The 22,600-nt window shown below is 43.7% G+C and overlaps 1 protein-coding gene across 1 annotated transcript in view; it reads left to right on the plus strand.

The window, feature by feature from the left end:
- FAM20C (FAM20C golgi associated secretory pathway kinase) overlaps nucleotides 1-22,600 on the plus strand; it is a 79,622-nt gene that overhangs the window by 8,247 nt on the left and 48,775 nt on the right. Inside the window, exon 3 of the mRNA XM_039493241.1 lies at nucleotides 8,058-8,136. Coding sequence (XP_039349175.1) covers nucleotides 8,058-8,136 — 79 coding nt within the window. The remainder of the gene's footprint in view (nucleotides 1-8,057; nucleotides 8,137-22,600) is intronic.

Below are 22,600 nucleotides of genomic sequence, written 5' to 3' on the forward strand. Positions count from 1 at the left end.
AAGCAAAACTTCTGATGACTTAAAAGGGAGCAGGACTGGAGCCTAAACATTAATATTTTCTATTGAATATTGAAACCCAATTTTCAGAAAAGGTGGATGCACATATGCATGCCGAACGGCACACCTGCTTTGCATGGAGAATTACCATAACATCCTGTACAAATTACTGTAATTAGCCATTCTCCTGCACATTTATGCATGTGCATAATCACAGCAGCAGCACGAGCAGTTTAACTAGAAGCATTGTATGGCATAGAGCAGTTAGATGCATGCGTTCAGTAACTGTGGGCCTGATCCTTCTCCCATTAAAGTCAACAGGAGTTTTGCCATTGGCTTGCATGTCAGCAAAACAGGCTTCTGTGTGTGGGTTGTTTTTTTTTAAATTTCCTGGTTGAAAGGCCTTGGGAACATTACCTGATTCAGTTGATTTCTAAAGCCTATGATGCATTCAATTTGTGCAGGCAATAATTAGAAAGCTAGAGCACAAAATTACTGATGTGGTAGATAAATGGTACAATTAACGAAGGTAGACATTGGCTAAACAGAAAACTAAAAGACAGTGCTATGAATACTGAACCTAGATCCTGGCTCTCAGTAAAATGATAAATATCTTGTCAAAAGGCAAGGAAAGAATGTGTGAAAAACATGATGAAATGTAGCACCACTGATTTACTTTATAAGAAAACAATGAATCTGCCAAGAATCAGCAGATTGATTAAATTTACAGGCCTGAATGGGGTTGTGGGGGGGACTTAAAATGTACAACAAAGACTTTGGATGTTTTAACAGATATCTCCGCCTTTTAAAACTGCTTTTATCATCTTGAAGGCCTTTAAAAACAAGTCAGCAGCAGTGGCTGAGCAAGAACAAGTTAAGAAATGATTGAGGCTTGAATTTCTTTTGAAATTTGTTCCTTTTTACAGTTTGTGTGGAAACAAGCATCTAGGTCAGGGGTCGGCAACTTTTCAGAAGTGCTGTGCCGAGTCTTCATGTATTCACTCTGATTTAAGGTTTCGCGTGCCGGTAATACATTTTAACGGTTTTAGAAGGTCTCTTTCTATAAGTCTATAATATATAAGTAAAGTATTGTTGTATGTAAAGTAAATAAGGTTTTTAAAATGTTTAAGAAGCTTCATTTAAAATTAAATTAAAATGCAGAGCCCGCCAGATCAGTGGCCAGGACCCTGGCAGTGTGAACGCCACTGAAAATCAGCTTGCGTGCCGCCTTTGGCACGCGTGCCGTAGGTTGCCTACCCCTGATCTAGGTTGTGCAGACTATTATCTGCTAGCGAGGTTGAGGTGTTGGTGTTAAATTTAGGTCTGATTTACAAAGTTGGAATCTATATCTGGATTTAAACTTTCCCTTATTCAGTTATTATCACACCGCGAGTTTTAGCTCAGTCCCACCTCTCTCATATATCGGCAGCATAAGTACATGGAATATTGTATGTCAGACACAGGCAAAAGAAAGGAAGTTCAGACTTAATGCTAGCACTCTGTCCTTTATCTCTTCCTGATGGTGTTGCAAAAGACTATGAGGAATATATTAACTTGATATTCAGGGCCCTGCCACTCCCATTGTTAATAAAAATGATGATTATTATTTATAACACCACCAATAGTGCACACTCTACAAAGACAAGTGCCCTTACCGAAGAGCTTACGATCTAAATGTATTGGAAGGATGAGGGCTGGGTTGCAACAACATCCAGGAAATTACATACTAGGTCACACCAGGGGTTCATCCAGTCCAATGTCCTGTCTCGGACAGCAGTCAGTACAAGATGCTTTAGAGGATGGTGCAAGAAACCACATATGGACAGCTATAAAAACATGACTGAGTGATCATGGTGCCATACATCTCATAAGTTCCATAGAGGGTTTCATTATTTGAACACTTCGCAAAGGGGAGGTGTAGGGTTTGCAGAAAACATGGACATGTGTTTTCAAGAGGGACTAGGTGGGGGAGAAGTTGGAGGTATGACTGACTAGGAACCCCCGGGGCACATGGGAGAAGGACGACAGGTGAGCATGGGGGAAGATCATTACATACTTAATCCAAAGCCCAGAAGAATGAGTAGAAAGACGCTCTTGGACTTCAGTGGCCTTTGGACCAGGCCCTCAATCCCCAAATGTCCCTGGTAAAGTTAACCCCACTGAGGATTTGTTCCAAAGCCTCTTGAAATTTGGAAATCAGGCTGTAAAATTCTTGCAGTACCTTAGATGAAAGAGGATGTTAAAGCTGGAGTATATTAACCTTTAGTTTCCAATTTCTTTCTTTGACAAGTTGAATTGCCTAAAGATTAAAGGGAGTCTTTGTACTGGAATTTACTTTTACCATTATATAAACATGTCCAAGAATTGTTGGACGAGAGTTGACTCAAGATGTACTATATGGTGTCAGCAAGTTTTTAAGAACTTTTCCAGAGCTGCTCATCGTCTGTAACATAAAGGCATATTCCAACACTTTTTAAAATGTGGATTATGACCCTGGCTGGAAAACACCTTTGGAGTCAGAACAGCCCTAAGGCCATCTTAGAAATGTCTTAGTATGCTGATCATAGACGTGACAGGCTGTAATGGCTTAGTGTCATTATGTGCTCTTCTCTGAATACTGTATGTTCTAATCCTGTGTATTATAAATCCTTATGAAATTTTTATTTGGGTAGCAGCTGAAGTCTCAAGGGCATCTCCAAACAAGCAAACAAGGCTTTAGAACATGATTGGATTCTTATTCCTTGGCATAATATAAAGGGAAACATGTCTGAACTGAGAAACATAAGTGGAAAGTGGAATGTTCCTTGTCTGATTCATATATGCCAGAAGATGAAAAGAAGCTGAGCAAGCAGCCTTGTTATTAGAGGGAGGAGGAAAATCTCTAGGCCTAATGTTCAGATAGTCTCCATGAATGTGAGCCCTGCTTTAGACATGCACTACCACATAGGCCTATGCAAATCAAGGTTTTTGCATGCACCCAATCCCAGATATTAAGTACACATGTCACTGTCTGCAGGGTCAAGACCTTAGATTGAAAGCACATTGGATTCAGACCATACCTCTTTCTCATCTGCGACGTGTCATGCACAACTCCGGCACTGTATAATTCATGTTAACGATCCTCACTTTTGCATATGTAGGTAGGCACCTGTATGTACGGGGGAAGTCGCATCTTACGCGGGGGTTAGGTTCTGAGGTCAGTGCGTAAGGCGAAAATTGCATATAGTCAAACGCTCATTGAGTGGAATGGCGGGCGGAATTGCCCGCACTACAGGTACAGTATTTAAATTATTGTTTTTCTCTTTTTTGTTTGTTTGTTTTGCTGAGCGCATATAGTTAAAATCACGTAAGTTAAATGTGCCTATGATGCGACTCCAGCCTTTGGGTTAAAATGGTTGGGAGCCATAGTCAGGGACACTGTGGAGCTGCATAGCTCCTGCTGAAGTGCCTGGGCAGATTGTTCCCCGGCAAGGCACAATGCCTCTAGAAGCCAAGGGGGAGTGCGGTTGCTGTGCCACCCTCAGTCAGTGTGTAGCATGTGTCCCCCCACCCTGCACTGCAGGGGGCCAGTTGGGAGGCATGAAGTCCTACATCTAAACTCAGCAGTGGCACAAAACTCCAGCAGTCCTTGTGCTCCAGAGTGCTACTGCAACCAATTCTGCTTGTGCAGACAATAATGTGTGGGTGAGTATGACAAGGCCAGAGGGAACCTTTAATCTTCTCACCTTGCACCCTCAAACAAAGGATGGACCAGTTTTTTCGGTCTGGAAATCAGGCCTCGCATGTGTAACAAATCAGAGCAATTTTTCATGAACCTTTCATAAAGTTTTCCCCTTTCTTGTTGCCAAAGTCATTGGCCGCAGAGGTTGCTAGCCAAATAACAATCTCTTGTGCTGCTTTAACATGCTGTGCATCCTAGTAAACTTAGAGTATTCCAAGCTGTGTGTTTAGAAATTGCTGTGAGGGAATCTCCTTTTTTTCCTCCATCTCTACATCCTTTTGGTCTTGAACAATCTCCCTTTCCCAGTCAATATGGGCTTTCCCACTCAGGTGGCTGCATAACTCCTAATGGTTGTATCAGGTCCAGGTCATGCCATGTGTAGAACCCTGACTTTTTGTAAAATGGGAGTATTCTGTTGAAATGGTGCAAAATCGGCTTTATGTGGAGGGATATGAAACTAGACCCTGCTTTTCAAACACTGATTCTGCTTTGGGCATAACATTCCCATATTGCAGCATTTCCCAAACTGGGATGCCGCTTGTGTAGGGAAAGCCCCTGGTGAGCTGGGCTGATTTGTTTACCTGCCGCATCTGCAGGTCAGGCCAATCGTGGCTCCCACTAGCCACGGTTCGCCGCTCCAGGCCAATGGGAGCTGCTGGAAGCGGCGGCCAGTATGTCCCCCAGCCCGCAACACTTCCAGCAGCTCCCATTGGCCTGGAGCAGCGAACCGCGGCCAGTGGGAGCCACGATTGGCCGGACCTGAGGATGTGGCAGGTAAACAAACCGGCCTGGTCCACCAGGGGCTTTCCCTACACAAGCGGCGTCCCAAGTTTGGGAAACACTGCCATATTGTATTTGATGACTTTTCCACAGCCTCTTTTGGCTGGGGACTTTTTATCTGTACTGCATTACATTCAGTCAATTACATATTTTTTTAAAATAAAGTTTGGAACAAATGTTGTTTATTTGCAAATATGTGGCTCTATTGTGCCATTAATTTATAAACAGAAATCCTCATTAAAGTCAACAGGAAGTTTTGCTTAATTGATGGCTCAACACTGCTCCTTGAATAAGTCTACATCCTACAAGAATGACTTGGACAAAACTCTCATTGATTGTAATGGAAGTGGAGAGTGAACAGGACTGCGGGAATTGGCCCCACATTTGTACGTTTAGCAAGTGAATGGAAAAAAGACCAATTTTGAAAACTTTAGCGACAAGGGTCAGCTCCTCAGCTGGTGTAAATCAGGGCAACTTCACAGGTGGCAAGGGAGCCACACTGAGTTACAGCAGCCGAGGATCTAAGCTTAAGGATGCAATTCTGATCTCTGTTGCTCAAAGCGACACTATGAGTGTCAATGGAGACTAGGGTGACCAGATGTCCCAATTTTATAGGTACAGTCCCAATATTTGGGCTTTTTTTTATATGGACTCCTATTACCCCCCAATCTCCTGTCCCGATTTTTCACATTTGGTGTCTGGCCAACCTAATGGAGACATTCTGGATTTAAACCGATATACGGGACACTAGAACTTGGCCAATGAGAGTCACAATGTTGGCCCCATTCTGTGTCCTTTACACTATTCTGGCAGTGCAATGTGATGGAAGGCTAGCTTAAACTGCCATCTGGGAACTCCTGGGTAGTGTAAAGGTGGAGTAGTTAATTATACACCCCATGCTCTTGACCACTCAGTATAGCTGACAATCTAGGTGTGTAGCAGAGCTGTTGCCAGAGTAAGCTGTGCTACAGTGATCCTGAGACGTTACTGATAGCACATACTACAGCAGCCTGGGGTTGCTCTAATTTATGCTAGGGGCTGAACTGGCTCTAGTTGCCTCCAGAATTCAGGGTGTTTGTGGCTGGAAAACCATCTATACCTCCCCCACTTCCCTTCAGGTGTCCATGAGGCTCTCACCTACTCTGTGCAGCAGAGTGAGCCTAATATATGAAAACCACATGTTTCTGGTCTACCTGTTCAGTGTGAGTTGTTTAATGCCCCTTAATTTCTAATTATTTATTTGTTCCATTGGGATAGCCGAGTAATGCAGTAGGAGGCAGGGGTCAGCAAAATAGCAACGCAGGAGGGATTTTCTTCCAGAAGAAGAGTAATTAAACTGACCAGATTTGCATAGCATTTTGTTGCAAAAAATATCTGGATTACAAGCGCTGAAAGCGAGCTGGTGACCCATCAGTAATAAGGCCCAGAGAGGAGTAATTAACAGGACGTGTAACTAATGGTATTGGTTAGGGAAAGCAAATGTAGACATTAGACAGGTCAAATAAGGCCAGCTCTAAGGCAAAATTTATGAAAAAGATAACATGACATTTTACATAGTTCTTAAATTTATACCTTTTTTGTCTGATTTCTAAAGAAGGGGATTATCTGATCATTCAGAGGAAGCATTAAAAAGGACTAAATTGCCCACACTGAGATGACTGACATGACCATCACTGCACAATGCAGAAGTGAATTAAAGAGCTTGGGTGTAGGTCATTTCATTTACTCGAAGTGTTCTTGACTGGTGGAAGAGAGCAGATGGTCTGCTGAAGCATATATTTACCTCCCTTGACTAACCATATCATCAGATAAGATGTAGTCTTTGAGAACTCTTTTACTCGTGTAATGCGTGGTTTTTTTTAAGTGACATGTTTTTTTCCACTTATACAAAAAATGTATCAATCCAGGTTTAAAAACACCATCATCTGACTGTTAAAGTGATATTGTACAAATGGTGCAGTTGCTAGGAATAAACGTCAGTCTTACAGTAATTCACCATCAGCTGGTGTTTGAGAGTCAAGCAAAAATGATCTACAGTGTGCAGCATGAGCCAAATTTCAGGGCATGGCTACACTTGCAGATGTAGAGCACTTTGAGTTAAACCAGCCTTTGTAGAGCGCAGTAGGGAAAGCGCTGCAATCTGTCCACACTGACAGCTGACAGCACACTGAGGTGGCCACATTAGCAGCTCTTGCAATGGCCACAGAGAGCAGTGCATTGTGGTAGCTATCCCAGCATGCAACTGGCTGCAATGTGCTTTTCAAATGGGGAGGGGTGGGATGGAGTGTGACAAGGAGTGTGTTGTGTGTATGTGAGAGGAGAGAGAGTGGGTTGGGGTGGGGGGCTGAGAGCATGTCAGCATGCTGTCTTGTAAGTTCAGACAGCAGCAGACCGCCTCTCCCCGCCCCCACCTCTCTCTCTCACACACAGCATTCCACAGCAATGGTTGCTTTGTCTCGGAGCAGATAAGCATGCCGGCTGTCAGAAACGGAGCTTTCAAAGGGCATAGCCACATTCCTGCAGTGATTCTAAAACAATGACAAGAGTGACCACTTGACTTAAGGGGATTAGGGGACGTTTCTGGAGGCTGATCAGAGTGCAGTAAAGCAACACCTCGTTCACACTGATGCCCAGGCATTTCAGCCAACGTTGCACCAAGCGTTAGATCTTATCACCGAGGTGGAGTACCAGGAGCGCTCTAGCCCTGGAGTCAGATTGCTCTATGTGCCTTGCCAGTGTGAATGGGTAGTGAGCTAAGGCACCCGAGGCTGCTTTTATGCGCTCTAACTCGCAGTGTAGCTAAGCCCTCAGACATTACTCATTCCTTACTCAAAGCTTCCATTGAAGTCACCTCTCACTTATGTACATATCACCTAATGCAGGGCCTGATCCGTAGCCCACTGAAGTCAATGCATGGATATCCACTGACTTCAATGGCTGTGGATCATGCCCATGGAGAATATAAAAGATATATATACATATTGCTCAGGAATAATAAATACTTTAATCACAGCATAGTATTGGAGTTGCGATTGGCATCTTTTCGTGCCTTTAATTAAAGGCTGGCTGCTACTCACCCGTTTGTACAGCCAAGGTTCTGGTGTTCTCTAAGACACATCCAATCTCTTCTTCCCTCATGCACTCTTTTTGTGGTTGCAAGTTGAAAGAACATAGGGATTGGGGGAAGTGAGACTGTAGGGACCTGTATCTACACACGCTTAGCATTCAGAACTCCCACTGAAGCCAGTGGTGTTTCTGCACTTGTAGGATCAGGCCAACAGTGGAAAAGCTGATGCAGGATGCAGGACTCCCTTTCTACTCCAGTTCAGTCAGTGTGAGCAGCTACTCTAGACTGCATTTCCCCTACTCATCCACTAATTAAGTCTTTATCCCTGTTTAGGAGTGCCCTATACACATATATGTGGATGTTCAGACACCACAACGATGCGTGCAATGTAAAAGCTTAGCTAGAGAGAGATGTGCTATTTCAGTGTAAGATTGCTGACTGTAGGTAGAAATGTACGCTGTGATTTTAAACGGTTTTACTTTTCTCCCACAGCAATGAAATCAGGAGGCACCCAACTAAAACTCATCATGACATTCCAAAATTACGGACAAGCGTTGTTTAAACCAATGAAGTAAGTAAGAAATGTTTCGCTCCGTTTTAAAGCTGATTTACACAGCCGTGGCATGTTACCCTCTTGACAGCTGTTAAAAGATCACTCATCGTGTCTTCTAAGGTTGTGGTGCTTAGTTATCTAAGCTTCCCACTGAATGTAAATTGTAGGCATGTTAAGAAGAGGAGGCATGTTAAGGCATGAGGAACTTCAACATTCTTAGAGCCTGATCCACATGAAGTCAATAGGAGTCTTTGCATTGACTACAATGGGGTTTGGATTAGATCCTTAAATGACACCAGGTATATTGTGGTTTTATGTGAGATGTCATGCACACTGTTCTCTGTGAATTCTTTGACTCACAAAAATACAAGATGTGCTCAAAGTTCCTTTCTTATGTGGATCTTTATTCAAAACACACTGGCTCCGATATTTTGCAGTTTGTGTTGCATCACTTATTTTGGAAATGTTACCAGCAAGAGAGCGAGTTTTGGCCAGGTTTTCAGAATAGATTTATTAGAGAGGAAGACATAAATAGTGTTTGTTTGATGAATTATAATTTCATCCTTTGATTTATTGCTGTTGGTATTAGAGGTGCACTCTACTGTTTGCTAAGGCTGTATTGTAGCTGTGAAAATGAGGTTCTTTGAGAAGCAGGAGTGAGGAGAAAAGACTTGGCTGGAACAGGAATGATTTTACTCTCACTTACACCCGTGTAAAGCAGGAGTAATGCCACTGAGGTCAGTGGAGTTGCACAGGTGTAAAACTGATGTGAGTGAGCTCTGAATCAGGCCCTATATGTTTGTATTATAATAATGAAAATCATTGTGTGCTTAGTGTACAGGGTTTAGTAAAATCACTTGAGGTTGCAGAATGTTTAATGAAGCTACTTATTCTGTGTCAGTGGTATTACTGGAATAATAAACTCATTTCCTTTCTTTGTTCCCCCTATAAGGAAGTTCACTTAATTTCCTTTAAGGTGGTCTGTAAAGGAATAAAGCAGCACAGAATATGTGGTCTTCAGTATGTTTGTGTTTTATATTGTACATGTAAACAGGAAGGATGGTCCAGTGGGCAGGGGGTTAGCTTGACACCTGGGTTCAATTTCCTGCTTTGCTACTGACTTCCTATGTGACCTGGGCACGTCAGTTACTATCGCTGTGCCTCTATTCCCCATTTGTAACATGGTGATAATAAAGGGAGGTACCTTACTTCTCAGGGATATTGTGAGAATAAATGCATTAGAGACTGTGAAATGCTCAGATACTATAGTAACAGAAGCCATACAAGTGCCTACAATAGATCAGGCCTCATATGGACTTCAGAAGGAACATCAATCTCCTTGTTCATGTGTGTCCTGAGATCTATGAAGAAATCCCCAAGATCTCAGATCATCCACAGAACCTCAAAGTGTTTGTGCAAAGGCCCAGTGGTCCCACGTTATTCCCAAATTCCTCCCATTCAGGCTGGCTTCCTCTGGATTCACATTCTTCTTGTATCAGAGGGGTAGCCGTGTTAGTCTGGATCTGTAAAAGCAGCAAAGAGTCTTGTGGCACCTTATAGACTAACAGACGTTTGGGAGCATGAGCTTTCGTGGGTGAATACCCACTTCGTCGGATGCATGTCTTCTTCTTGGTTCCTCTTGTGCAGCTGGGAGGCTGAGATCTCTGAGAGGGAATCTACATAAAATGATGTAGACAAGTCTGAAGGGAAATGTTGCCAAAGCATGTCCTAAATGGACCATTCCAAAACCACTGGAACTATAAAAGCAATGCTCAGAGCATCGGTTTGGATGATACCACTGAGGCTCTACTCCTCCCCCTACTCCCTTCCCAACACATTTTATCACTATTCCAAATAATTTCTGACCCTCCTGGGAAATTTCTGAGAACACGACAGGGCCTAGCAGTCTTTAATTATTAGGTAAAAGAGTGATGGCCTTGGTGGCTTTCCACATGGTACAAGATTCCTCTTGTCTCCATTTACTTAGATGCAGATATTTTAAATCATTATCATTGCTGCGACATTGTAGCTCTGGGAATGCTAATGAGGTTAAATCAAAAGTTTACCGTGTGTACTGCTTTATATACACCACTGGCAAGATGATGGATGGCAATGGATGTATAACCAGTTTCCTATATAGAAGCAATTATTGCCATCCACGGGCACGAAAGCAGAAAACAACTATGTCTTAATCATCCCTTCAACTTGATTTTGAGGGTGTTAAAATGCTATTTTCTAACTGATTTTGCATTAAATACATGTTTAGAAAAAGAACCACTGCAGCATTCTACAACTGTGTTCCCAAATACTCCATCTTACAGTGGCAACACAACTGTATTTCACATGATTGCTGTAGAATACTTTAGTTTTCTTATTAAGGACATTTGCGAGTATTTGTTTTCATTACGAACAGGAAGCCAGATCCTAAGCTGGTGCAAATCAATATACAGTAAAAGCTGTTTTATCTGGCACGTTGGAGGAATGGGGGGTGCTGGTATGTGAAAAATGCCAGTTAACTAAGAGGGAGGGAGTTTGGGTGCAGGAGTGTGTGTGTGTGGGGGGGGTGTCTGATCCAATGGCCGCTCACCTCGGGTGGATCCCCACAAGCGGTGACCTGTCCCGGCTGTTCCTAAGCGGAGGCATGGGCAGGCAGCTCTGAGCACTGCCTGAGCCTTTGCCCGCGGGTGCTGCCCCCTGAAATTCCCACTGGCCGTGGTTCCCAACCAATGGGAGCTGTGTTGCTAGCACCTGGGGCAGGACAGGGGCAGTGTGCAGAGCCGCCTGCCGCACCTCCGCCTAGGAGCAGCCAGGACAGGTCGCCGCTTGTGGGGAGCCGCCCAAGGTGAGTGGCCCCGGATCCGGCACCCCGCACCCCCTTCAGTGCCTCACGCCCCTTCCCGCACCCAAACTCCCTCACAGAGCCTGCACTCCACACCCCCTGCCACACCCCAACCCCCTGCTGGCCCCGTGCCAACTGGATTATAAACTGGAATTTCACTGAAGATCAGAAATGCCAGTTTATAGAGCTTTTTGTTGGTGAAGTGCTGGTAAAACAGCTTTTACTGTAGCTCCATTGAGTTCAATGGGACTATATCAATTTCCCACACTTTATGATCTATTTCCCATGAATTGTTTGGTGAGATATACAGAGTGATTTCCTTCCATGGAACTGAACATCCTAAAACTTTAAAAATACAGGCTGTTAAATCTACAGGACTTCCCATGGAAGGGCCTTATCCAGCAGAAAGGAGCCTTCTCTAAATTTAAGCTGTTCCCTCTTTTGAGGGGATATCACTTTTGGTTCAGGGTTCATGTCTGACTCCTTCCCAGGCAAGGTGTCATATGTAGGGCCCTACCAAATTCATGGTCTATTTGGGTCAATTTCATGGTCATAGGATTTTAAAAATAGCAAATTTCATGATGTCAGCTATTTAAATCTGAAATGTCATGGTGTTGTAATTGTAGGGGCCCTGACCCAAAAAGGAGTTGTTGGGTAGTCACAAGGTTATTGTAGAGGGGGTTGCGGTACTGCAGCCCTTACTTCTGCACTGCTGCTGGCGGCAGTGCTGCCTGCAGAGCTGAGCCGCTGGAGAGTGGCATCTGCTGTCCAGGAGCCCAGCGCTGATGGCAGAGCTGCCACTAGCAGCAGCGCAGAAGTAAGGATGGCAGGTATGGTATTGCCACCCTTACTTCTGCGCTGCTGCTGCTGGTGGGGTGCTGTCCTCAGAGATGGGCTCCCGGCTATCAAGTCAGCGCAGAAGTGAGGGTTGCAATACCGTGACCCCCTTAAAATAACCTTGTGACCCCTCTGCAACTCCCTTTTGGGTCAGGACCCCCAATTTGAGAAACGCTGGTCTCCCTCGTGAAATCTGTATAGCATATGGTAAAAGCACACAAAAGACCAGATTTCACGGTCCATGACTTGTTTTTCATGGCCGGTGATTTGGTAGAGCCCTTGTCATATGGCAATGATACTCATGTGGATAATGTCAAAGGATGTCCTACATGTTCTTAGGGCATCATCAGTGCTAATGCAATGGGTAAGTTCCTCCCTACCTTAGTCACAGCCAGAGAAGACCTTTAAAGGAATCTTATGGACCACAAAACAAGTCCCTGACTCTCAGCTCTGGGATCGGCAAGCTGAAGAGGCTTTCACTTTGATAGTCAGGAAAGTGACCTGCATCATGGGCCCCTGCACTCTTCTTTCATAATTGTGATACAAGCCACATGACTGCATTCCACCGATCAACACGTAGGAGTATGCACTACACAAGATGTCCCATAGATCATCCAGGACCATTTCCTCTTCTGTTTCTGGAGATGTGCACAGTAGCTATTCTAGCCTTTAGGAGATCCTGTGGGATGCATATTCCCAGCAGCAGAGATGGAACATGGGAAGGACTAGTGATGTGTTTGTCTCCATCTGAGTGGATATGCCTTTCCCTATGAACAACCATGCTTCTAGCCCAGTCTGAACAGCAGTTAAATAATGTAGCATTTCTTGCCTATGAATAAATACTATGGCCTCAATTCAGCTGTCAAATAAAGGGGTGGAGACAATGAGAGTTGCAACTCTGTCTTTGAAGTTTGTACTGAACTACTCTTTAACATACCAGAGGGGGTTGGAACCAGCAGGATATTGAGCTTGATTCCCAAAGAAAATTCATGATCAAAAGTGTCCCAATCTGTCTATTATTCTAGTCGGTTTAAAGCTAAATCCCTTGTTTCTGCAGGGCTCAGATTCAGGTAGTGCAGGAGGGAACCGCCCCCTGTCCGCACTTGATTCCATTTGTAATATCGGCGAACCCTTCTTGACACACGTAGACCTGCTCAGTATTCTGCAGAGTTGCAGTGATATTGGTGCAAATGGGGTGGAATGAGGAGATCATGCTAACTCTTTACTAATGCAGGGAGATATCTATTAACTCAATGGCTATTCCCTAGCACTTCAGAGATGGTTTCTGCAGCAGTGTTACAGTGAAATGTAACTGGCAAGTTGTTCTAACTCCTGGAGAACTCATGAGCAGGCCTTGGTTAGTTTGCATTTCACAGCTGCCCAATCCTTTGTTGATTACCTCTCTAAAGTGAGCCAGCTCATGAAAGAATCCTTCAGCACAGCCAGTATTTGGAAATGGAGAAACCAGAATCTCTTCTTGGCATCCCCTGTGCTAAATGTTTGACATTGCCTCACAAATCTTGTACCATCCGGGTCATTTATTCAGGCAAGCAGAGCAAAATCAGGAAAGCGGAGTTTAATTGTCAGGAGAATGTCACTGTGATAACTAAAGCCTGATCATCTACCATTATTTTATTTATTTGAGCTCTGCATCTTCCACTGTGAAATAATTCCACATAAAGGGTTCCAAGGTGAGCCATTTCTATTTAAAAATCCCATAGCCCAAAGTAAGTTCCATAGCTAATTGCAAAGGAATCTTAGAAGTCACAGAAATGAATCACAGAGCTTGCAAACTTAAAGGAAGCTTGAATGTACTTGCAATGTGTCTAACAGTTAATATGTAACTTTGTTCTGCCTGTTACAACTGTATTGTACTATATTACTGTCGTCATCACAAAACCCCAAAACCGCACCAACCCTAAAGCTCCTTCCTGTTACTATATTAGCTTTGTAAACAAAATGTATCCAGATGCCCAGCAATGTCTCAAGTCAAGATTCCTTATTTCACTTATTCAGAGAGAAAGAGAGAGAGAGAGAGAGCGGTCATAAATTTAAAAGGCTTTTGGCTTATCTGGCTAAAAACTATCCTATTTTTTATATTTTTATTTATTTTCTCTTTGCTTTTGTTAACTGGGGGAGTAACACAGCTGGCTTAGCAACAAAATACATTTTTTTTTCCTCTTGGAGGCTTTTTTTTTTTGGAAGGGTGAAAGCCTGCTCCATCGAAGTCAATGGCAAAATTCCCAGGTAGAACTGAACATAAAATATCTTTTCTGGAGTTTTTTGGAGCCATCCTATAGAATTTAATAGAGAATTATATCTCTCTATACAATTTTACAGGCTGTTTCTAAAACACCTATACAAAGGGCACCATTCACTATGAAATCTGTGAATTTTAGAATAATGTCAGTAGATCCCTATTTGTTTCATCCAGAGAAATGCCCCTGAAATCGGTGAAGTCACTCTGGATTTAAACTGGGATGAAACCAGAATCTTATTCCAGATTTACAGTGGTTTAAGGAGGTTAAAATTAAGACTTACATGCTTTTTGCACATATTTTTCTTATAAGTGCATTATTTTTGTAAGTACCAATACAGGATAGATAAAAGGTGCATCATTTTTCATCTGTAAAAGATTGTAGCTAATCAGTGTCCATTACTCCCATTTTTTTTTCAGGTGCAAGAATTTTATTATTATTAATTATTTACTTATTCCAATTTAACACCTTAAAAACAGGATTTGTCTTTACTGGAAAAATGTGTCATGTTAGAGACCTGTCAAGAAACATATTTTAACTAGCACTTTAGTTAATACCGTGCATTTTCTCATCTTTGACAAGCTCTAAGTATCCTTGCAGATATTATCTGTAACAACAGATGAAATAAAATGATGGCAGTTCCCACAGAATGAAAAAATAGCCAGGCAGAAAAAAATAAAATAAAATAAAATAAATACATTCCCATCTCATATTCCTTAAAAAGGCTACCTTCTCAGACCTCCTCAAATTCCTTTCAAAGGGAGGGGCTTTGCACCATAGTTTGAAGATCACTAAATTTGGGCTATTTCAGACCAAGGTAGTAGGGAAATGAATATCGTTTTAGTTGGCAAAGGACAGCTATTTTACTGGCTTTTAAGTTGCATACTTTTACAAATGAACAATTAGCAGCATTTTTTAAATTTCTCTTTGATTTGCCTTTTGAGAGTGCTATACAAATACTGCATTTTAGGATAGTGGCATTATATAGGACATAAAACCGCTCTAATAGAAACAACTGTTAATTGCTTTAATTTTCTACAATTATGTCCAGATTTTGAAGTTGTAGTGTGACTACTTACCTGTGAAATACAGCCTCTAGGCCTGATTATGATTTCATTTACACTGGTGTTACTCTACTGACTTCAGTGGCATTATTTCTGATTCGCACAGGCATACGTGAACTTTGGAATCAGGGCCAATTGTCTATACACACTGCATGATTAGTTTGCCTTAGTACATTGCATATATTGCTGTTTTGAGGAAATACATTTTGCAAACCTCTTGGGTTTCAGCTGGCGGGCATCAAAACCATGCTGTTACAGGGTGTGCACAAGGGTGGGCAAGCCCCACCATAATCGTCGGAGGTACAGAACTCCTCCGGCCCTGGGGCCAAGGTGGTGGGAGGGAGAGGAGAGAGCGAGCTCCTCCCGGGGCCCGGGCTGTGGGTGGGGGGAGAGTGAGCTCTTCCCAGCCTGAAGCTGTGGCAGGGGAACAGAACATGCCCCTCCAAAAGGGGTCAAATTTAAATTCCTGCGCAGTATTGTTAGAAGTCAACATAGCAATTAAATCAAATTGCAGCTACAGAAGTGAGATATGCGTAGCTGCTATTCTATCTGCCTATCAGGATGATCACTTTGGCAGATTGGAATCCATTGCATAAAGCCCTACTAAGCAATCCATGGTCTAGGCACAACCAAAACCACTCTGCTTGGTGAATCAGCTCGAAGCAATTTTTACTGTGGTTGTCACTGCAGAAATCTAGCACCTTGTAAGGGGCTGTTATTTCAGACATATGGAGTGACAAACTGAAACAAAGGGTGAAACTAATAATGACACTATTCAGCTCTTACCTGCCTGCTTAGAATATACAGGCATCACATCTCACAAAATTATGAAAAGGAAACACCTCGTTTTGGGTATGCAAGTATCAGTCAATAAACAGACATTCCAAGGGCCCCATACATGAGTTACTGACTCTTTAGGGAGAAATCCTGCTGTTCTTACCTCTCCAATCCCTCCTGGGACTTTTGTCTGACAGCCAGATTCTGCTCTCACTTGCACCAGTGTAAATCTGGAGAAAGCTGAGAGCGTTATGCCAAATTTACACTGGTACAAGTGGGATGTGACTATGACTTTGAGTAAGGACAGCAGGATTTGGCCTCTAGCTTATATATTCTCCAGCGCATGTAGTAGCATGAAACAGAACTCCTACCTAAACATCTCACATACTGCGTGTTAAGTTACTTTCGCTCCCTATCGTATCTTCATCAGACTGTACTTGTTCCATAGAAAACATCATCTCAATACAAATTTTAAATGGATTTAGAAATCATTAGGGGGCCCAATCTAAGGACCATTGAAGTCAACTGGAGAATTTCCAATATTTTCAATGAAATTTTGAAGTGGGCCCAAACTGTTAGCCCTGTTCAGACGAAATTCCTCGATAGCACGGGGTTCTCAAACTGGGGGGGTCGTGAGGTTATTACATGGGGGGTCACGAGCTGTCAGCCTCCACCCCAAACCCCGCTTCGCATCTAGCTTTTATAATGGTGTTAAATATATTTAAAAGTGTTTTTAATTTATAAGGGGGGCTGCACTTAGAGGCTTGCTATTTGAAAGGGGTCACCAGTACAAAAGTTTGAGAACCACTGCTCTATAGCATTGCAAATAGGAATGCAATCTCCTCCATATTGCCCATTCAGTGTATTCCATCCTTGCCATGGAGATTCACCTCTGGAAATGAAAGTCTTGGCTGGCGTCTAGACCCATTCAGTCATAGTGCAATTTGTTCTAAGATTTTTAGAAATATCATTAGATATTTACTCCCATGTAAACATTTTCATACTCAAGGTAACTTAGAGGAGGATTATTCCGTGCAGTGAGATGAGTTTCAAGAAAACATCCCTGATGTTTATTTATTATTGTAGTATCATCAGGGTGTAATACCAAGATTCATCCGTTCTTTTTGATCATCTTTAGAAAGGGTTTTCATTGAAATGTTCTCAGGTGGAGGAATGATGTCACAGCACATATATTTTCTGTTATGAGTGGTAGTCATAGAACTGTAGCACCTAGAGGTTCTAAGTGAGATCATTGGTTAAGATCCACTTGGCAAGATCAGAACTGGACCATTTCACTTGGCTGGTGGCCATGACAAGGAAAATAAGGAACACCTTTTCCTGTCTCTCCACACCTGCAATATTGTGCTCAACCCATGGTGGCGTTATTCAGGATTATCCTATGGGTCATTCCAGCCGACGGTTGTAACAATCATTCAAGACATGTGTTTTCAGCAAATTGATTGTTTTCTGTTGAACATTAGCAACTTCTTTCTCTTGCGTCTTGCTTCCTTTGGCAACGCTTTCTGTATAATGAGCACTTCTTGACAAAGGTGAGTGTAATGGCAGACAGCATGAGGTAGCAGTGAGAAGTTGGGGACTTAGGCATCTCTGCAACTTGTTCAGGTGGCAGAATTAATAGCATCTGCAGAGTCAAAGATGGAATGTGCCTGTGTGAAGAGTGTACCTGCATGCAAGCCTTTTACTTCTTCTTCTTCTTGTTAATTATTTATTCTTTGTATTATCGTAGCACCTAGGAACCCTAGTCTTAGACCGGGATCCCTTGCATTTGAGTGGGATGTTCTGGGGTTACAAATGTTTATGTCCCCCTGATAAGCACTTCCTTTTCTAACTCTCTGCTCTCCAAATTCACAAGGATTTATAGGACACAGGATTAGAATGTATATGTGTCCACAAACCGATGGTCTTGTCCCCCCACCCCCGTGGATATCAACGTCTTTCCAAAATGATCTGTCCTGAAATGGGCCTCATACAGTGGCTACAACAAATGTGAGGTTCTCCCTAGCCTCTCCAGCAGGCTTGGAAAGATCTGTTAATGCTCCAGGAACACTACAACATCTGTTTTGTGCTCTTGTCTAACTAAGGCATTTATAGAGCACCAGTCACCACAGTATCTAGGCGCTGACAGTACCTGCTTGCCTTCTGGGTTGTAACTAAATGGGTAGCCTTGTTTTACACTGGTAGCATGACTTTGGCTTTTTTAGGACTCCATTGGTTAGCTCTCTCCATCATAGGTGTTTGTAGACTCTAATTAATTAGTCTTTGGGAATGAAGAGGTAATGGTGTTTGCTGTTTGCTTTGCTTGTTGCTTTGAATGACAGTTTACTGTCAGGGATTAGATCCTGATTCACTAACTAATGCCATGTTGTTACTAGGGTTGCCAACTCCCCAGGATTGGCCTGGAGTCTCCAGGAATTAAAGACTAATCTTTAATTAAAGAGTATGTCATGTGATTAAATCTCCAGGAATACGTCCAACCAAAATTGGCAGCCCTAGTCGTTACTCCATGAAAGAACCACCGTCAGTATTTCATTTCAAGCAAGCAAATTCTGCATATTAATAATATCTATTTCTTAGCATTGCCATCACACTTTACAAAGACGATAAGCATTATTATCCCCATTTTATCTATGGGGTGAAATGACTTGCCCAAGGTTACCCAGCAGGCCAGTGGTAGTGCTGGGAATAGAACGCCCGTCTCCTGTCTTGTGCTCTATCTACTAGGCCACACTGCGTCCACAATTCATACCGATGTGCAGGCAATCCTCATGGTGCAGAGCTTGCTGGTGCAGGCACCCTTGCTGGGAGTCCACAAATTCACTATCCCCGTCTCCATCCTCTCCCTTCATGCAATAGAACTGCATTGATTCTGCTGCATCTGGGACCTTCCACTGCTGTAGAGGAGGGGAATAGGGCAGGAGTGGGGGGGCAGGAGAGGGTTGGGAATCTGGTTCTTGGAACTGTTTATTTTAGCTTCATGTTTGTTCCTTAAACGTCCATCTTCCATAACTCATTTCCCATTTCTGCATATTTATTTAGTAGCAGTCAGCATCCCGCGTGTGGCTTTTCAAAAGAAAAGGGAATAAATAACAATGGGTGAAGCAGGGATGACAAGGCAGCATCTATAGTTTCTGGAGACCTGGGTCCAAATCTGCCAAAGGTCAAGAGCCAGATGAGTTTACTTGACACAGTCCCACACTGGCTAGTGACACAAAAACCAACCTGCAATTGTGGCATGAGTGGTAGCTTCCGCTCAGGAGAGACCCAGATCTGAAATAAGAGGGTGATGCAGGTCAAGACAGAAGGGCTTTGACAGAGCTGAGAAGCTTATGAGAGCTTGCACAGTGCCTGCCCAAATTATGCTGCCAATGACTCACACAACAAAAAAAAGTGCATTTAATAATCGCACTAAGTAATGTGTTAAAATATACCTTTAAGACTCTCTGGACAGTCCTGTCATGTCAAGTGTCTATCTCAATAATGATAGTACAATTTTGCTTACAATTTTCCAGCCTATGATCATAGAATCATAGAATATCAGGGTTGGAAGGGACCTCAGGTGGTCATCTAGTCCAACCCCCTGTTCAAAGCAGGACTAATCCCCAACTAAATCATCGCAGCCAGGGGTTTGTCAATGATAATGTTCTGCATGTGGGTGTGTAAAACTGAGAAGGCCTGAAAAACTAATTTGCATGCAAGAATAAAAAAGAAGCCCTAAATAAAGTTTCTGTGTGTGCATATGAACAGTTGTAAATAAATGCATTCATTCGTGCTGTATGAATGGTAAAATATCTTACACTGGCACTTAAGCCAGATAGTATTCACAGAAGTAGAATCAAGATGATCCTCTGTCAGCTTATAAAACCTCTTTGTAAATCTTGCTAATCTGTGGTCCAGCTTCCAACTGCAATGGTAGATATCTGGCCAGTGAAATGCTAAGGAGATGAGTGAGAGAGGACATATATAAAAGTTGGCAGAAATACTGACTTTGTCAATATATTTGCTTTTATTTTGGACCTATTTGCTATGCTACCCCCAAAACAAAAAAGGAGATGAAAATGCTATATTAATTCTCTCATTTAGAGGCAAATCTAATCATGATTATATTTTCTTTTGTTTGTAGTTGTTTGGTTTTGTTGTAATACTGTGATGTGATGCAAGGTAATAAAATTTCACATCCAGCTTATCATTATTGTCATATTATCCAATCATTAGCCTCCCACGTCCAAAAGGAAACATATTCTATTGTCATTTACATTATTGTGTACGGAATACCATATGATTTGGCTAAGCCTTTTGGATAAGGATTCTTTTTGATCTGATTCTTTAGAGCTTTATTCACCAGAAAGTCTGATTCCTGTCATTTAAGCCACAGAGTTTACATAGACTTTCAGACTTCAATTATGTTTAGGAACCAAATGTTTCTCAGTACACTCTCATTAAGCTGAAGATTTAAGTTTTGGCAACTCCACCAAAAAGGAGGCCACGTTTTCTCTAATACCCAGATATAGAAGGAAGATCCAAGTGATGCCATGATGACGTTTCAACAGAGCATGCTCAGAGAGAGAAACTGTGCTGTCAGTCTTCTCTGTTCTGATGCTTAGCTGTGCCTCCCACTATCAGGGATCTTTCTTCTCTGGAATAAAGGGGCCTCATTCTCTGTTATGCTAAGGCTCTTGTATGGGACCCTGTCAATGTAAAGCAGAGGGCAGAAGGAGCCCCTGCAAAGAATGCCCCCAGCACAGAGGGGTGCAGATGGCACAGAGCTGACTAGGGTTGCCAGATGTCCAATTTTCAACCAGAATGTCCAGTCAAAAAGGGACCCTGGTGGCTCCGGTCAGCTGTTAAAAGTCTGGTCGGTGGTGCAGTGGGAATAGGGCAGGCTCCCTGCCTGCCTTGGCTCTGTGTGGCTCCCGGAAGCAGCGGCATGGCCCCCTCTGGCTCCTAGACATAGGGGCAGCCAAGGGGCTTCGAGCATGACCCCCGCCCCAAGTGCCACCTCCGCCGCTCCATTGGCCAGGAACTGCGGCCAGTGGGAGATGTGGGGGTCATACCTGCAGACGGGGCAGCATGCAGAGCCACCCGGCTGCACCTCTGTGTAGCAGCCAGAGGCGAAACATGCTGCTGCTTCCAGAAGCTACCTGAGCTAAGCACCACCTGGAGCCTGCACCTCCACCTGCACCCCAGCACCCTGATCCCCCTCCACCCTCAACCCCCCCAGGTCCCAGCCTGGATCACCTTCCTGTACCCCAAACCCCTCATCCCCAGGCCCACCCCAAAGCCCGCACCACTAGCCGGAGCCCTCCACCCCGCCTCCCACACACCGACCTCCTGCCCCAACCCAGAGCCCCCTCCTGGACCCCAAATCCCTCCCGCACTGGACCCCACACCCCCAGCTGGAGCCCTCACTCCCTCCCGCACCTCAATCCCTTGAGCCAGCCCGCTGAAAATGAGTGGGTGAGGGAGAGTGAAGGGGGATGGAGGAGAGAGGGGAGGGCAAGTGACGGAGGAAGGGTGGATGGAGTGAGCGGGGGTGGGACCTCAGAGAAGAGGCAGGGCCTCGGAGATGGAGCGGGATCCACGAGGAGGGGAAGGGCAGGGGTGGAGCAAGGGTGTTCGTTTTTGTACAAGTATAAAGTTGCCACCCTAGAGCTGGCATAAGGCTCCAGACCATCCCTGTTTCCAGTCCAAGATGTAGGGGGAGAAATAGGGATGTGCTGTGTGCAAGTTGAGGGTGTGGCAAGAGTGCACTGCATTATAGCTATTCTCTATTGCACAGGGCTCACAGAGGGACCTCGTAAGCAGAGCATCATTTAGAGCAGCCCTGAGGGCTAACATGCATGGCCCTGCACAGCCCCAGAATTCAGGGAGCACAAAGAGATCTTAAAACCATTTTTACTCCTACTCTTTCCACCATCCTTGCCCCAAGCACAGGAATGCAGTAACTAAGAATCTGGCCCCAAATGTGCCCTAGTTGCCCTGCCTGACATAGCCTTCACTGACTAAAGAATTCTCAGTACTTTTGCTCAGCTTGTGTCTTAGCCTCAGAGAGCCAGGCCTTTGGGTTTCAGGTTGGAGCTATCCTACCATGTGTTTTAACACCTAGCCGCTCCTTCTGTACTATTGTGGCACTCTTTACATCAGAGCCTTGCTTTGTTGGCAGGCAGAAGAAGGTGCAAAGTCTGTGCACTTACTGTTACAGTACTATGGGCCTGATTCTCCTCTCATACCGGTGTAAAGCGGGAGTAACTCCATAAGCATGTTTACAGCCCATGTTTCTGTGCTGTTAGAGACGCAGGGCTCTGTGCAGAAGAGATGGCTCTTGCAATGTATTCTGGCTTCCGATTCAAATCCATGCTCTTCTGGCACCCATTAGAGTGTCTGACAACTTGTGAGCAGGCACAATGCCATCCAAACAGATGGGCATGAATGTATTGGCTGCCAAGAAACCGTTCATGTTCATCTGGTGTGGGTAATGAGGGCAGAACGTCTAGCTGTGACTGTCCAAATGGCTGTCCATCTTGAGGTTATATCTCTTTAGTTACACAGGGAGAGGAGCGGAAGGAAATAAGGACACCTTAAATCCAGTTTGGACACAGAGTACATTGGGGTTATTTATTTCATTTTTTCCTTTGGCAGTATAGCTGGCACTGTAGTGCTAAGCATATAATTTCAGGCACAGGCACAAT

This window comes from Mauremys reevesii, linkage group 10 (assembly GCF_016161935.1).
Source record: "Mauremys reevesii isolate NIE-2019 linkage group 10, ASM1616193v1, whole genome shotgun sequence".
NCBI classification, from domain to species: domain Eukaryota; kingdom Metazoa; phylum Chordata; order Testudines; family Geoemydidae; genus Mauremys; species Mauremys reevesii.